The 18,161-nt window shown below is 40.1% G+C and overlaps 2 protein-coding genes across 2 annotated transcripts; both read right to left on the bottom strand.

Moving 5' to 3' along the window:
- Nucleotides 1-1,104: 1,104 nt before the first annotated feature.
- Nucleotides 1,105-5,631, bottom strand: LOC146314763 (cytochrome P450 2K1-like). The gene is made up of 9 exons (XM_084736989.1): nt 5,289-5,631; nt 5,043-5,205; nt 4,785-4,934; nt 4,528-4,688; nt 4,241-4,420; nt 3,215-3,353; nt 2,944-3,128; nt 1,834-1,975; nt 1,105-1,756 (listed from the first exon to the last, which is right to left on the bottom strand). Exons 1-9 carry the CDS (start codon nt 5,493-5,495, stop codon nt 1,554-1,556), a joined length of 1,530 nt encoding a protein of 509 aa, XP_084593115.1. The 5' UTR covers nt 5,496-5,631; the 3' UTR covers nt 1,105-1,553.
- A 2,288-nt stretch (nt 5,632-7,919) lies between these two features.
- On the bottom strand, nt 7,920-11,237 carry LOC146314762 (cytochrome P450 2K1-like). The gene is made up of 9 exons (XM_084736988.1): nt 10,937-11,237; nt 10,689-10,851; nt 10,427-10,576; nt 10,184-10,344; nt 9,850-10,029; nt 9,259-9,397; nt 8,987-9,171; nt 8,263-8,404; nt 7,920-8,185 (listed from the first exon to the last, which is right to left on the bottom strand). Exons 1-9 carry the CDS (start codon nt 11,141-11,143, stop codon nt 7,998-8,000), a joined length of 1,515 nt encoding a protein of 504 aa, XP_084593114.1. The 5' UTR covers nt 11,144-11,237; the 3' UTR covers nt 7,920-7,997.
- Between the last annotated feature and the right edge of the window lie 6,924 nt (nt 11,238-18,161).

Genomic DNA, 18,161 nt, shown 5'->3' with positions numbered 1-18,161 from the left:
AAGGAGATCTGTCTCCCCACATTATAAATCTTTTCACTTTGTTTCCTCCTGGTAAATCTGCCATCAAGCTGACACAGCTTGCGCTCCTGGAGCACCCGCTTCTCAAAGGTGATGAGAGCCAGCTTTCTGATCAGTTTATTGCATGTTTGACCTAAACTCGCTGGTGAATTAATGGAGGCACCTGGTTGCAGCTGATAGGTTTATCCTGCTTTGTGCTGGTGGCACAGCAGGACAGAGCAGGACACCTCTGCCACCCTGGTGGAAGATGGCGAAGGTGGATTTTGACACACCTTGAATAAATTAAATCCATTGTGCCTCGCGCTTTCCACTTGTACTTTACGTCAGCGTAAGACAGGGCCCGAAGTTTGCAGTTACACTATTAACCCACCAGCTGGCTCTAAAATCACACATATGCAAGACAAATTGATGACACAGTAAGCTTTAATTGATCACATAAGCTATATATTACTAAGCTAATCATTTCTTAATAGTAATCAATAGAACTGGTGTTGTTCCCTGTGCTTCCCTGCAATGGCTGCCTATTTCTCCTAATACTGATGTACATTGTTCTTTGTATAATAAAGTTGACCATTACCTTTATAAATGCATTCCGAGACAACTACTAATTACTTGTTAAAAATGTCAGTAACCATATCCAAGCATCACAATATTAAACTAATGTAACTTGATTGCTTTCAGTTACTTTGATTACCTCAGTAATAAATATGGTGATATTGTATATAATGTTTATGTTTATTCGTTATTTGTTCAGCTATTCCTTCGTTATGTGCGAATTAACTATTAATAGCTTTAATCATGCACATTTAAATGTTCTTTGTTAATTATGCTACTCAGACTTCACATCCCAACTTCAAGTAAACTGTAACAAACTTGAGAATCGCTTGACTAACACTGATAAAAACTCGACTTGACTCTGACTTGGTATTCGTGACTTGAGACCTGACTGAGACAGATGACTTGGTTTTGCATTTTGCAGTTTTCTTCATATTGATTAGGTTTTGTTTTTGAAAAATGATTGCTTTTTCACTCCTTTCTTCATGTTTTGACCTCTTTTATTGTTAAATTTCAACCACAAATCCAGTTTCTATACGTTCGTCTGGCATTCAGTCACTAAACTGGGTTACTGCTAACAGGAAAAAGCAAAAACCAACATTGTTTCACGTTACGTAAACTGGGTAAATTTTTAATCCAGTGTTTTTTGTACTGTCAGTAGAACATTTCAGACAGGCATACTTTTATGATGCTGTTTAGCACAACTAAAAGATGACAATTTAATATGACAAGTTTATATTTTTGGAACACATTTCAAGCAGAATGTCAGAATACAAAAGCATTAAATAATTATTGTTCAGTAAAAGTATGTCCATTCCATTAATATGTATCCATGTCCGACTGTGTATTACAGAGTGTACAGGTCTGAAAAGTGATGCCAATGTGGAAGTGCTTTAAATCTGAATTGTTTCTAATGGCCAACAGGGGGCGTCTCCGCTGCCTAATAGGTTTATGGTCTCTAATCACTGGTTTCAAGTTTTCTAAACAGCATGATACTCATTATTATTAATAACACACAATTTATGTGGTAAAGGGTTGAGGGTGAAGCCCACACGTGGAGTCAGATCCAGGTCATCTTCTGAAACTCCGGGTGGAGGGGTGAAGCGAAAGTGCTGCAGGAGGGTGGTGAAGAAGATGAAGAGCTCCATCTTGGCCAGACTCTCTCCGAGACAAACCCTGCGACCTGCAAGAGACAACGAAGGAAAATGTTCATGTCATCTGCAAGTAAGTGAACAAGAAGTGATGGGTAAATTTACTGACCTGCTGAAAAGGGCATGAAGGCTTCAGGCTTGACAAACTTCCCATCTTTGTCCAGAAAGTGAGCAGGATGAAAGGTGTGTGGCCTCTCCCACTCAGTCTCATCATGCAGAACAGATGTCAAGAAAGGAAACACTGTGGTCCCCTGCAGACAATACAGAAAATAAAAATATTTTTTATATCCTGATAGTATTGCTGTCAAATCATATAAAAATATTTCATGGAGCACAGAAATGAATTACTGGTAGTGAATATGAATCAAGCTACTTGTCTTGATAACATCTCATGTCCAGATACAGTGTCATCAGACAACGGCATGTTTATCTTGAGTTAGCTGGTGGCAGCTAACTATTTTGGCAGCCAAAATATCCCCGATAAGAGCACCACCATCCTGTGCTGGTGATGGTTTTTGACCAAAGTCTGTGTAGCAGTGACCAGCGTGGGAGCCGCACTTTAGAGTTCCTGCCCACACAGCTGACCGACTCAGTTGCAAGTAGAGCTCAGCTGTCAGTCATTGCATGAAATCCTGTTTTTTTAATCATCTGATAAGTAACTGAAACCAAACTGATCAAAAACACCTGAACAAACGTCAGCATGATAAGAACTAAAATGTCATCAATTTAATTTATTTAACATGTATTTTGATGAATGTGAGTGTGAGTGGTTGTCTGTCTATGTGTCAGCCCTGCAATGAACTGGCGACTTGTCCAGGGTGAACTCCGCCTCTCGCCCAGTGTCAGCTGGGATAGGCTCCAGCGGCCCGCAATCCTTATGGAATAAGCGGTTACAGAAAATGAATGACTGAATGAATGAATGAATGTATTTTGATGTCTTAGTCTGGTCCATGTTCCACCTATTAACACTGCAAAAGTAAGATTTATGACCTGTACTGCACCCTGCCACCAGGGGGCGATCAACACACATGGAAATGTTTTTTTTCTAAAATTCACATTTACATGTGAAGACCTATAATTTCATATTTACTTTTTGCTCTGTGCTTAGACAAGTTCTTTATGACGTCATGTCCCTTTCACGCAGGTGTAAACTCGCGTCTCACGTCTGAACTATTCTTATACTAATTAATTTTTTCTCATCTGTTTTATTCAGTCTAACCCTCTTAATGAAGTGACCCTGCAGGGTGAAATCTTGGGTGGTTCTGTGAGGAATCGCCATGGGGATGATGCTGGCCAGCCTCTGTGTCTCGTGGATGACAGCGTTGATGAAGTGCAGGTTCTTCCTGTCCTCAACCCGAGCCTGACGACTTCCTATCACTCTGACCAGTTCCTCCTGGACCTGGTCTGAGAGATAAAACATTGAAAAGTGATTTTTGTGTCGGTCAAACACATTGTTGATTGGACTGTAGTCGGCGTCTTCAGCTCCTTACCCTGTATTTTTGGATACTTGGCCATAAGCAAAAATCCCCATCTCAGTGTAGTTGAGGTTGTATCAGTGCCAGCAGAAAAGAGATTAAGAACTGTTTCCAAGAGGTTTTCATCATGAAAGTGACTCTTGGCTCCAGATTCCTGCAGGTAAAGATGGATCAGTGCAGTTATTCTAACAAATCTGACCCACTTTGATCTATTACGTTACTACATATTTCAGCATGGATGTGTTAGGAGAGCTATAGGCTACGCCGTGTTATGAGATGCCTCCTCCCATTCATTCCAGCTGACTCCAACACACACACGGATGCACGCACACACATGCAATAAAGGTGCTATAGTTTAGTGATTTATATTGGGTGGAACCACTGGATCTCGTCTGTGTGAACCTTTGCACCACATCACATTCAACCACAAAATGGGACTTTATTTTGTCCATGTCGGGCAATCTGTTAAAAATTTTCCAACCACCCTCTGTCGGCCCATAAACCCACCTCCTCTAGTCCTCACAAGTCTAATCTGGGAGATATGTGACGTATGTTACATACCTTTACTACGTCCAATAAACAAACTAACCTCACGAAACACCTATTTTTCTAAACAGACAAATCCAACCGCTGACCTTCTGAATTCAAGTTTCTCCTTTCAACCAAACTAAGACGAGCTTAAGTGGCTCATTAACTCATCGTTAAACACACTTCATTGAAACTCAACAGACAAACGTAACACTCACCAAAACCATCTTTGTTAGATTTTCCAGGCTTCCAACAAATCTCCAGCTCTGGTTTAATCAAAATAATCTCTTAATTAGATGTTTAAGGAGTCTGGCTCTAAAGGCTTTGCTCTCACTCTTCACCCACCTCAGAATTATTGGCTCTGTGCCGCTGCATGAGAGCTCATCACTCTGCAGACCATTGCATTAGCAAAATAAACTAACAAATCACCCACATAATTTATTACATCTCATTCTAGGATCACATCAGCAATCAGTATAATACCAATTTTGATAGGTGATGATACGCTCCTACCTCCATCGCTTGCTTTTGGAGCAGAAAGGCATCCACAAAGCCTCTGGGCATCTGTGGATTGAAGGTCTCTTTCAAACGATCCAACAGCTGCCAGTTATATTTCCTGGAGGCAGCATACCGCTCTTGGAATTCCCTCTTGTTAGCGATCCATCGACCAGTCCATGGGAACAGGTTGTATATCTGTTATAGCAGTATATATCAGTGTGTAAAATGACAAACTTTTATCAGGTAAGAGAACATTTACAAGGGTTTCTTTCATCCTATTGCATTATATATAATAAAATCACCTGTATTGAAGGGGAGCCAGCAAGCTGTATATTTCTGTTCACTCGATCTACCTGGGACGTAAAACCTGGGTCATCATATTTAAATCTGCTGCCATATACAATGGAGGAGATAATATTAGAGACTGCATAGTTTACTGGTTGAGTTGTATCAAAAGGCTCTCCTGCAAAGAAGGAAAAAATATCACAAGGATTTATAATTTTGCAACCAAAATGTTGCTTATCATACAGTTAACATACAGTTAAAATGAGATGCTTACCTTTAAATTTCTTTAACACTTCAATGAAGTAGTCACACTCCTCAATGATTTTGTCCTCACACACCTTCTTGCCCATCCCGAAGTCTCTCAGGTTGCTCAAGGCAAAGCGCCTCATCTCTTTCCATGAATCTCCATTAGACCATAAAATCCCTGAGATTAAGAATTTCAACAAAACATGTTAACTAAATATCTGATTATGGCTAAAGGCCAGTAAAAACGGTTGACATGACCCAAGATCAGTTTTTCCTCTTTTCTTACCGTGTCCTTGACTGCATTCTCCCATAAGTTGAATAGGATCTCTCTCTCCAAACACCTCAGCATGATTGATCAGTGCCGCTTTAACTGTCTTGTATCCGGCCAGAACCACCACTTTCTTAGGTCCAAAATAGACAGTGAACACCGATCCATATTTCTTGGAAAACTATGAACAGAGACATTATGTCATGACACCTTCTAATATAAGACCCAGACATAAGTAGATAAATTACAATAAAACTTCCTCACCTCCAGTAATGTCCTGTAGGGTCTGCTGAGGTCAAGCTGCAGCAGGTTCCCCAATAGGGGAAGTGGTTTTGGTCCTGGAGGAGCCGTCATGTCCTCCTGGGAGCTGAAGCTGGAGGAGGAGATGAGGTAAAACAGTAGCAGGACCACTAGTGCCCCCAGCATTGCGCCAGCACTGGAGGACTGGAGAAAAAGATCTAATATCCCCATGTCTTTAAAAGAAAATGTGTCCTTGCGAGCGTATCGATAAAGTAAGTTTTCCTTTCTGTTGCCTTAGGTTCAGTGAGTGATTTTGATAAGTAGTGATGTGTAGCTGACAGTTAGGGAAACAAGCCAGCTAGAGGGCAGAACATACGTCTGGTCAAAGTTCACCTACAAAAAGCATGCCATCAATCGTTAATCATTAAATCCTGCTGCATGAACTTTTCAGCCTCAGCTGTTCAGTATGTATATTATTGTTTCTGGTTGCACTCAAACTATCAGAGAACATGCTGAAGGTCACATCCTCGGTCAACTAAAGTCTACAACTGAATGCATCACAAACAGTTTGTATGTGTTTTCTAGGTCACAGTGCTGATGTTACGTATTATATTCTCAGTCTGTCCAGCCTGTGCACAGGCCTCATGAAACTCAGATCATTTCGTCAAACTAGACACTGCAGATCATTTCTGAATTAATATTCTGTTTCTGCGTTGCCTGTCTCAGAAACACATTTTGGTGCATGGTTTAGTCGTGACATAAGAAACTTTGTGGCCATATTTCTTGCCAAACAGATGAGCCGAAACCAAACACCACCTAAGTTGTAGTACATCACCCACCAGCTCCAAGCTTGTGTCAGTATTGTGTATAAGATCAATACTCCTGTGATGCCAAAATCAAGGCCTCAGATTGGTAGCCTTTTGTGTGATGCAATGATTCCTGTGTCATTAATCTGATTGTTATCACTACATTTGTGTCCCTGTGAGGGTTGTTCTTTAACCCAACATTGGCAGCCTCAACAGCTGGTCAAGGCTGGCAACATGTGCAAAGAGTTTGTGCAGTCAGTCAATGCACCCCGCTGAGTCTTCATCTTGGAGCAGAAATCAGTGTAGTAATATACATCAAAAACTACACCACAATACACATTCTGTGGTGTCACCGTGGCTTATATTTATAATGTACAGTTTTTAGATTTATGTTTTCGCTGTCGTAGAGTCTGAGAGTGACAAAATCTCGATCCTCTGTATGTCCTGTACATATTTGGTATTGACAATAAAGAGACTTTCACTTGACCTGAGGATCACCAAATACAGGAATATGAAATATCAATGCGATGCTCTACTACTTGAAAAATTCTGACAGAGATCCCAAAAGATTTTCCACAGCTGCAGAAATGGATGTATTGACTATTCAAGGGCTTATACTTGATGAAGCAAGCGTGTATTGACAAGTTTACGTCCTCTACTGACCCACAGTGTTGACAAAACTCTGAGGGTTGAAGTAACTCAATACTGCGCTGCAGAGATAACACAAACTGGGTTATTACACTCAGCATTTTTTAATGAGTATGCTATAGAGATTTTCTTCATTAGACCGTTTCAATTTTCCTTTATTTTCTCTTACAGGGGAGTTTTATGGTTTGTTCTTGCTGTTTGTATATCCTTTTGCATTATTTAGGGAGTGTACTTAGTCACTGCAAGTTTTTTGACTGTGTTTATCCTAAAGTTAAAAGGGGACAGTGTGTTTGTCTTGATGTATGTGGACCCCACAATCTCTGCTGGAGAACCTACCCACTGGTAAAGGGTGTGAGAGACAGAGCTCATAGGCTTATGTTCATAGATAACCTTTGGTCAATTATTTAAATTTTTAATGGCAAGATACTCACAAGACGCACACAAGAGGCTATAAAGATTACAATACACATTCTCATTTACAACAGGACACTGCATGGAATATAAGATGGTACAAATTAGACTTAGAGTTATAATCATGAAACTGGGCCAAGCAGCATTTGGAAGCCCTACTGCTCACCAGTGGTGGACAGTAATGAAGTACATTTACTTGAGTACTGTACTTTAGCACATAATTTGAGTATCTGTGCTTTACTTGAGTAGACGTACAACTTTAAGTCCACTACATTTCAAAGACAAATACAATACTTTTGACTCCACTGAAGTGAAGTCAGCTGTTGCTGTTTTTTCTTTTCTAAAATGCGATTGGCCACACGTTGTGTTCCTCACAGAAGGAAACCAATCACAGTACTCGCTCTCAACTGGGACTGATGTAAAAGCAGAAATACATCATCCAGGAGCTCTGTAACAAGAACAAGCAAGCTCTCCCTCTTTCATTCAAAAAAAAAAAAACTCAAATGACAACAGCTGTTCTTTTTGTTTTTGATTACATTTCTATGTTTTCTAAGTTTTTATAGGTGTTTCTATAGACTTTGTGTAGAAGAAGCAGTGGTTCTACAAGCAAGTCAGTGCATCATTGGGTGGTTTCAGAGAGTTACAAGGTTCAGTAAATGCATCGTGAAAAGAATAGAATAATGTACTATATTAGAAAATGTACCTTGTAATTTGTACTTAAGTATTTTTAAAAGCAAGTTCTCTAGTACTTAAACTCAAGCAAAATTTTGACTTAGCAACTTTCACTTGTCCTTGTGTAATATTTGACCAGGACTACCTATACTTTGAATCATGTACTGGAGTTGAGTACTTTGTCCACCACTGCTGCTCACATACAAGCAACTGCACACAATTTATGTGGTAAAGGGTTGAGGGTGAAGCCCACACGTGGAGTCAGATCCAGGTCATCCTCTGAAACTCCGGGTGGAGGGGTGAAGCGAAAGTGCTGCAGGAGGGTGGTGAAGAAGATGAAGAGCTCCATCTTGGCCAGACTCTCTCCGAGACAAATCCTGCGACCTGCGAGAGACAACGAAGGAAAATGTTCATGTCATCTGCAAGTAAGTGAACAAGAAGTGATGGGTAAATTCACCGACCTGCTGAAAAGGGAATGAAGGCTTCAGGCTTGACAAACTTCCCATCTTTGTCCAGAAAGTGAGCAGGATGAAAGGTGTGTGGCCTCTCCCACTCAGTCTCATCATGCAGAACAGATGTCAAGAGAGGATACACTGTGGTCCCCTGTAGAAAATGCGGAAGTTGAAAAGTTTTTTATATGCTCGCAGTATTCCTGTCAAACTACAGGAAAAACACAGACACACAATCAGCTGGGTCAGTTGTGAGAAGAGCTCAGCTAAGCTAAATCTATTTGACATGTACTTTGACGTTTTAGTTTGACTCGTGTCCCAAATATTAACTGTGAGGAAGCAAGATTTACGACCTGTACTGCAGCCTTCCACCAGGGGGCAGTTGACATGTATGGAAGTGTCTTTTCATCGTGTACGTCTAAAATTCACGTTTACATATGTATACCTATAATTTAATGTTTACTCATGGTCCTCTGCACCTAAAGAAGATCTTTATGACCTCATGTCCCCTGCAGACATTAATGTCCCTTTCATGCAGGTCTTACACCTTGACACCTGGCAAAGACAGCTCAGAAGTAATTGCAATAGCCATTTAACAAAAAAATTGTCTAGTTTCAGTTCAATTTAAACTGCCAATAGTTATTATTTATTCTATGTAATTTTATTTATTGATTTCTCATTTTTGAACTATTCTCATACTAATCCATTGTCCCTATTTTGTTTCATTCAGTCTAACCTTCTTAATGAAGTGACCCTGGAGGGTGAAATCTTGGGTGGTTTTGTGAGGAATTCCCATGGGGATGATGTTGGCCAGCCTCTGCGTCTCATGGATGACGGCGTCAATGAAGGGCAGGTTCTTCCTGTCCTCGACCCGAACCTGACGACTTCCTATCACTCTTCTCACTTCCTCCTGGACCTGGTCTGAGAGATGAAATGTTTTCCGTGAGTTGTGTTTCAGTAAAGCACGTGTTGTTGCTTGGACTGTATTCAGGGTTTTCAGCTCCTTACCCTGTATTTTTGGATACTTGGCCATAAGCAAAAATCCCCATCTCAGTGTAGTTGAGGTTGTTTCACTGCCAGCAGTAAAGAGATTAATAACTGTATCCAAGAGGTTTTGATCATGGAAGTGACTCTCGGTTCCAGACTCCTGCAGGTAAAGATGGATCAGTGCAGTCATTCAAACAAATCCGATGTGCAATTTTGATGTGTTACTTTCCTTTTCAGCTACCGTGCACTGGAAAGCATGTTAGGAGAACTATCGCCTACCTAACCTAACCGTCTGAATTCAAGTTTCTCCATTTTACCGACCTAAGACAAGCCTAATTGGCTCATGAACTCGTCATCAAACACACTTCATTCAAACTTGACAGACAAATGTGCAAAACTCACCAAAACCATCGTCCAAGCATCACCAGCTCTGGTTTAATCAAAATACACTCTTGATTCACCACATTAGACTGGACAGTCTTGCTTGCTCTATGTTTGTCCAATACCTCAACCCTAACATGTTATCTTAGACATAATTTGTTACATCTCAGTCTAAAATCACAATAGCAATCAGTATAGTAGCAATTTTCATGGGCGACAATGTGCTCCTACCTCCATCGCTTGCTTTCGGGACAGAAAGGCATCCACAAAACCTCTGGGTATCTGTGGATCGAAGGTCTCTTTGAAACGACTCAACAGCTGCCGGTTATATTTCCTGGAGGCAGCATACACCTTATGGAATTCCCTCCTGTCAGCCATCCATTTCCCAATCCATGGGAACAGGTTGTATAACTGTTATACCAGCAAATAATCAGTATGTAAAATAACAAACTTTTATCAGGTAAGAGAGAAATTACAACAGTTTCTTCTATCCTATTATATATAATAAAACCACAATGCTTAATGTTTAAGCTTAAAATATAAATAAATATATATGATATGATACCTGTATTACAGGGGAACCTGCAAGTTGAAAGATTCTGTTTGACCGAGCCACCTCAGACGTAAATCCATGGTCATCGTATTTGAATCTGCTGCCATACATGAGGGAGCAGATAATATTAGAGACTGCATTGTTTATTGGTTCGGTCGTATCAAAAGGCTCTCCTGCACAGAGAGAAAAATCATGAGAATTTATAGTCTTGCAACCAAAATGTTTTTTATCATACAGTTGGTTAAAATGAGATGCCTTTAAATTTCTTTAATGCTTCGATGAGGTAGCCGCATTCCTCAATGATTCTTTCTTCAGATCCCTTCTTGCCCATCCCGAAGTCTCTCAGGTTGCTCAAGGCAAAGCGCCTCATCTCTTTCCATGAATCTCCATTAGCCCATAAAATCCCTGAGAATGAACATTTCAACAAAACATGTCGTTGGGTGATTCTGGATAAAGGCTTTAAATGTGAAAAGGGATAATGATTTCGATAAATCTCAGTTTTTTTGTATTTTCTTACCATGCCCTTGACTAAATTCATCCATAATAGGAATTGGATCTCTCTCTCCAAATTCCTTAGCATGTTTAGCAAGTGCCTCCTTAACTGTCTTGTATCCAGCCAGAACCACCACTTTCTGGTATGCAAAGTAAACCGTGAACACGGATCCATATGTCTTGGAAAGCTAAGGACAGAGACATAATGTCATGACTTCTGACATAAGATATACAGATAAGCAGACAAAATGAACTGAAAGAAGACTTCCTCACCTCCAGTAATGTCCTGTAGGGTCTGTTAAGGTCAAGCTCCAGCATGTTCCCCAAGAACGGCAGTGGTTTTGGTCCTGGAGGATCCTTCATGTCCTCCTGGGAGCTGCAGCTGGAGGAGGAGATGAGATAAACCAGCAGCAGGATGAGCAGAGCCCCCAGCAGGAAGACAGAACTGAAGGACTGGAGAAAAAGATCTAATGTCCCCATGTCAAGAAAATCTGCTTGTTAATATATCAACAAAGTAAGTTTTCTCTCTTGTTGCATTTGGCTCAGTGTGTGATTTTGATAAGGAGAGATGCTTTTTGTAGCTGCGTGTATGTAGGAGGGAAATAAGCCAGATAGAGGGTAGGGCTGGTTAAAGTTCACCCACAAAAATGGTACAAAAGTAGTAAACTACTCTTGGCACCATTTAGAGCAATGCTTTGTTAAACTTGAATTCAACTTAGGAAAAGCATATGACACCATCAATCATAACAACAACAAAGCGATATTTTCATGAACGCTGATGATGCTGGTGTTATTTTTACTCACCGCAGAAGGGCAGAAGAGGCTCAGAAAACGCTGACAGTCACACCCTGCCTCAACCAAAGTCAACAGTTGAATGTGTCGTAAACTACCAATTGACCGAGGCGCCTGTGATATACTGCCATTCAGTGGTTCTCTCCCAGTTCAGCTTTTGTCTGATAAGTTGGTCTAATACACACTCTACAACCCTAAAACCACTAGAATCACAAAAACAACCACTTAAAACTTCAGATGATAAACCATTCAGTTTTCATCATTACCATATCCTAAAGAAATGTAGTTTACTTAGCAGGGAAAACTTCATTAAATACATATGCCTATCATTAGAAATGTCTTTCTACTTCATGGGACTGCGCATGGTTTAGTTTCTCCTCCTCCTCTCCTTCTCTGGCTTCATCAACTTGAAATTGACTGCTAGCAAAACTGCGAGAGGTGCAGCTAGGGGGTCTGCAGATCCCCTTCACAAAAACTCTATTTAGCCCAGCAGTCTTTTGCTTTTGAGCATCACATCAGTGGAATTCAGCACTGCAGTTAACCAGAGAGTCTCCATCCTATTCACTGAAGTATGATGTTAAGAAGTGGTTTAATGAGAACCAGCAAAGTCAACACTGATGCTGTCCTTACCCACTTTAAAATGACCGTAACTGTATCATCTGCCATTGGATATTATCTGCCATTGTTGTTTAATTGTATTGTAAATGTCCATTTTAAAATAAATAATTGAAAATTAATTGGAGAATTAACTTTATTGTCTTTTTTGATCAGAAAGGGAGAATAATTGTGTCCAAATTAGTTAAAGCTTTACCTGGACAGGAAAATCCAACTATTTACAATTATGAACAAGAGCGATATAGTATTACATTGGGCCAATGTATATGTAAATAGTGGCCCCATCAAGTCCATTCAGTGTGTGTTAACAAGACTGTGACAAAAATACAGTGTTTTCATCTATAGTCCTCTGAGTTTGTTACACCAGATAAAAGTGTGCTACTGACCACTCAACCAAATTTGAATGATTAAAAAATCGCCAAGGATAAAAAAAAAAAAAAAAAAAAGGTTTTAAAATCATTAAAAAACAGTTTCCCAGTTATACAATGTTGTGCATGTATCCAGTCTGCTGTCTCAAGTGTCAAACATATGACCATATAATATGACCTTAAAAATGGATGCTCCGTCTTGCAGCTTTATCGAGCGCGGATGTTTGAGTAACCAGAATTAGAGGGCAGTGACGTAGTCCTTTCTCTCAGTGTGGAACATGATGTTTTGTTTTGTTTTTCTTCGGCGTCACATTGTTGGAGCTGCAACTGCCAGCTGATTTGGACTGAAAGAGTTGCTGATGGTACGTTTACGACTGACCGTTGTGGTGGGTGGTGGTTGGGGGGGCGGGTGTCGTTCGTCTGTCGGTTCTAGCGGCCTATCTTACACTGATCCAAAGCACATGTTCAAAGTGCAAGTTGCAGTGATTTTAATTTGTTAAAGGCATGTCCAAATCTACCTGAAACATTGCATGATGTTACACTTATCAGCTGTGCACAAGTGCACACCCACTGCTTTACACCCTCTTCTGGGTGATAGTTAAATGGAGAAAATGTAATGAATCATAAAATGAATAAAAAAGGTCTGCTTGCCTGCAGCCATGCTGTTGCCCTTTGAAATTTATATTGCAAACAACTGTGATAATTGTTTTTGTTTGGCCATTTCACATTAGATCAGAGTAAATTCAATGCCACGTGCTCACCAAATTAGTTCGTCTGTTTATGAGTTGTAAGAAATCATTAATAATCTTAGCTGTTTAAATTAAACAAGCTTAACTTTACGTTGACAGACGACTGATGGTTATAAACAGCTGATCAACTTACAGTGAAGGACTCGTAATCACCAGTTATTTTAAAGTTATGATGCTGCACACATCTTGCACTCCTGCAGAGCTCCTGCAGCCTGCAGAGCTTCTGGGGAGGACGGGAGAAAACAACTTGTTAGAACCAGAGACCATATATTAAAAATAGGATTTCAGCCTATTTCACTGACAGTCTATGGCTCAAACGTGCTTGGACTGCTCTCCTCCTTTTTGAAGCACAATCAATACATATTGCTCTTCTTAAGCATAATGTTGCCCATGAAAAATAATGGTTCAACATAAATTTAAATCTTATCATAGATTGCACATCTCACATGACGCTAAGCTCTGTGTCCATCTCACCTTCGGTCACCTTTGTCTCTCGTGGCACCAACAAGTCTGAATTATAGCCCTGCCTTATCTGGCAACCTGAATTCTCAGTGCCAAGAGAAGTGGGGCAGGTCACTGAACCAAGTGATAAAGTGATATTTCAGAGTACATTTTCAACGATGTACTCTATTTTTCAGTCAAGTATCCCCTGACCATTTTTGATAGAAAAAAAAAGAAAAACAAAAACATCTAAACAGGCACAATACATTGCAGTGCAACAGTGTTGTTTTTTTTTTTAGGTAAATCCCACAAAACACTCTCACTGGTCAGTTTTTTGTTGTCTCTTTTGTAGTTTTTAAGTTGGCCTTTTATTCAGCCTCTAACCTGGGTTGCTGCTCACATTAAACAGTAAATACCAACACTGTTGACTCAGTTTTGCATCTGCAGTATATTGACCCCAAACTGGGTAAATTTTTAATCTAGTGATTTTTTTTATTGCCCGCAAAACGAGTCAGACAGGCACAGATTTGTGATGCTCTTTATAGGTGTTTCTACAGGCTTTGTGTAGCAGAGTGGTTCTACAAGCAAGTCAGTGCATCATTAGGTTGTTTCAGAGTTACAAGGTTCTGTAAATGCATCCTGAAAACAATACAGTAATGTGTTCATATTAGAAAATGTACTTTGTAATTTGTATTTTTGAATACTTGAGTATTTTTATAAGCAAGTATTCTAATACTTTAACCCTAGTAAAATTTTAACTGAGCAACCTTCACTTGTAGTTGAGTAATATTTGACCAGGAGGACCTATACTTTGACTCAAGTACTTGGTTGAGTACTTTGTCCACCACTGCTGACCTGTGAGAGACAATAAAGGAAAATGTTCATGTCATCTGCAAGTAAGTGAACAAGAAAAGCTGATGGATACATTCACCAACTTGTTGAAAAAGGCACGCAGGCCAGAAAGTGAGCAGGATAAACGGCGTGTGGCTTCTCCCACTCACTCTCATCATGTAGAACAAGAGCGGAAACACTGTGATGCCAAAAGTATTCATATTAGTAAGCTACATTAAAAATACCTCATGCAGCTCAGGAGTGAAGAGCTTGTTTGCATGTGACATTATGGCGCTGCGTCACTGTGGTGGGAACTACAGATAGAGAGGAAGAAGTGATTTTCTACTGAGGGAGCAGTCTAACAAATGGCAATAATGCCTATGTTCTGCATTATTTAAGGCTGCTCAAATAGATCCAACTGAGAAACCACAAAGAGTTTTTGTTGACTGCCTAAAGCTGTTGTTCATAAAGGGGGAAAATGCAAGAAGCTGACTAAAGAAGGCCATTAAAAATAGATTTTGAATCTTTGTCTGCAGTCAGGAGGATCAGATGTGTGTTTAGTTATCACTTCATAAGTCATCTTTTGTGGCTTTTTTTATGTTGCACTACCTTTAAGTTAATTCTCTCCTTATTTTGTAATGTTGAAGTTGCTGTTTCTTCTGTGTTTGTCACCCTGTAACTGAATAACGATACATGTTTTGTGGGGCGCAAACATCTAATCAGGGATTTGTTGCCCTCTTCGGGCTGCCCTAGTACTTTAAAGGACGTTGAGTCGGAAGACTGGGTTCCTACCCACAGATGTACCCTGCCCACAGAGTATTAATACCTGTGTCCAGTATTGTAGTTAGTTACAGCAAATAATTTACGTGTCAGAGAAGCAACAGGACTTACCCTAATTTACACCAGGCGCGGCTGCGGTGAAAATAACTACACAAACCTAAGAAGATGAAAAAAATAAAATAAAACCAAACACTTTATTTTATAAAAAAAAAAAATCCACTTTGAACCTTTTCAAGAAAGTTCTACCTTGAACCCAACATGAATGATTGTACCTAGAACCATCTGTAAGATGTTTCACCACTCTGCAGAGAGCACTTCTGTGGTGTAATGTTCCACGCAGAACCCTCTCTGGTTGTTGTATCCAGAACCTTTCCGAGTTCTAAAGGTGGTGCTTATATTGCATGTGTTTTATTTAGAACTCACCAAGGAGGTTCTACAGACAACCTTTTTTAGCTTCCAAGGTTTTACTTGTACCCAGGTTCTACTGGGAACCTGTTATATTCCAAAGGTTTTATCTACGACCTACCCAGGGGGTTCTATCAAGAACCTTTTTATAAACCAAGGGTTTTACATAGATCACAGTCAGGGGATTCCACTGAGGACCTTTTTATATTCCAAGGATTTTATCTAGAACCCACGCAGGGAGGTTCTCCCAAGAACCTTATTATATAAGTGTTTTATCCAGAATCCACCAAGGTGGTTCTACAGAGAACTTTTTTAGATTCCAAGGATTTTATCCTCAACACACTCTGGGTTCTACCTGAAACCTTTTTATATTCCAAGTATTTTATGTAGAACCCACTAAGGAGGTTCTACAGAGAATCCACCTAGAATCCTAGAACACAATCTGGCTGTTCTACCAGGAAGCTTTTTATATTCCAAGTATTTTATCTACAATCCACCAGGGGGCTCTATCAACAAATCTTTTATATTCTAAGAGTTTTATTTAGAACACACCCAGGGGTATAAAAAACAGATTTAACAGTTTAAGGAGCAGCCGGATGTTTCCTCTGTTCTCCCAGGAAAGGGGTCCACAGTTTGTAGAGTTCTATTTTTTCTAACTTAATAAAGAACAATAAGTAATGAACTCATTGTGTACATCTATGTTTCCACTGGAAAAGGATCAGATGTAGGGCGAGCAAAAGTAATACAGTCTCTCTCTTGTTTTTGAGAGGAAAAGCTTGGTAGATGAGACCTCAAAAATGGCCAGCAGGGGACCTGAATGCACTGATTTACCAAGACAGGAGGAAAAGGAGTGAAAACATTTCAAGCCATAATTCCTTGATTTTTTTTCTGCATGCATGAGCAGAACATTTGCACAAGAGTGGCTTGATGTGCAGCAGCTGCATGCACAGCTCACTTCCGGTGACTATGGTGGAGTGTTTTACATTGCATAAAATAATGACATGTGAACCCTTTATTATTTTTTTATTTATTAGTTTTTAAATTTGTTTCCCAGTCAGCTTTTAAAGGCATAACGCTGGATGTGATAGGGTTAGGTTAGATTAAAACTGCTGGGAGCTGCAGTGTGCCGACCCTTGGCTCTGACTTTTGCGTCCAGTTTGCTTTTTTGATCCAGCACCTATAAAAGCCTCTTGGATTTTCATACCCCACAGCTATTTTATCATTACTTTCCCTCTTCTATATTCAAAGATTCTGCTGGAAATGTGTTCCAAAATTAACAATGAACAGTATTTTTTAATTTTTTTTTTTTAATTGTGCTAAATTACAAACTATCTGACATGTTGGGCTGACAGTTACAAAAGATAGTTAAAAAGTTACTATGTGTGAGGTCAGTGTGACCCAGAGGCAATACAGGTTCAACTCGACCCAGTACTCGTCATTAATGATTACCGAGAGCACAAAGCCAGATCAGTTACTGAATGACAGATGGAAATGCAGAAGATGGGTTTGTGGTTGAAACATAGCAATGCTGCATGTGTTTTTTTGAGCCCTTGTTGATTATTGTAGAAAATGTATGATGATTAATCTCTTCAGATGCCATGTTTCTAGAAATTAGGCACAACCACAGTTGGTGGTATTTGAATGAGTTCACTGGTATAGGGCAAAGTTAACTTAAATGACCAGTTTTCCTTAAATGACTACTCGCGGGCATACATGTCCATCTCCAACAGATTTCACTAATCAATACAGGAGAATGCAAGTGGCGTCCTCTCTATGAAGAGAAATGCTTGGCCGCCACAAGCCAGTTATCCCTGTGGTAACTTTTCTGACACCTCCTGCTTAAAACCCAAAAAGTCAGAAGGATCGTGAGGCCCCGCTTTCATGGTCTGTATTCACACTGAAAATCAAGATCAAGCGAGCTTTTGCCCTTATGCTCCACGGGAGGCTTCTGTCCTCCCTGAGCTCGCGGTTATCTTTCACTGAGTTGGTATTTTTTTTTAGCTAGTTTACAGTGCATTTCCCTTCCGCTGACCATGCACAATCACAAAACACAAACTTGTGCCGGTCAGGAAATCAAGTCCGCGGTTTTCCTGACAGGAGATGAGCGGGTGCTGGCTCTCGCTCCTGGGTGCGTTTCGTGCAGATGAAGAGGCGGGACGTCACTGCTGCCTCCGCAGTCTGACTGCCTGCTGACACTGATCATCTGAAAGTTTATAAAGTCTGGACTCAAAATCTGTATAACAACATGCATAAAGGGAGGACGGTTAAAAATATTAAATTGTCTCTGGTGTAGGACAATTTGCTTCAAAACAATAACTTTTTAGCTTGGTATTGTGAAAAAGGGGGGGGGGGGTATATGAACAATGCTGATGACCTATGTGCTGCGTAAATACCATGGCCACAAGCTATTAATGGTTTACTAGCCTACTTTCTAAAGGAGAGCCATAAGGGGATGGGCAGTAACGGCAAAAAGGCAAGAATTGAGTAGACTTATTTTTGTCAGTGTCAAGGCAAGTC

This window comes from Lutjanus erythropterus, chromosome 15, assembly GCF_056507025.1.
Source record: "Lutjanus erythropterus isolate fLutEry1 chromosome 15, fLutEry1.hap2, whole genome shotgun sequence".
NCBI classification, from domain to species: Eukaryota; Metazoa; Chordata; class Actinopteri; order Lutjaniformes; family Lutjanidae; genus Lutjanus; species Lutjanus erythropterus.
This window is presented reverse-complemented; position numbering and strand designations above follow the sequence as displayed.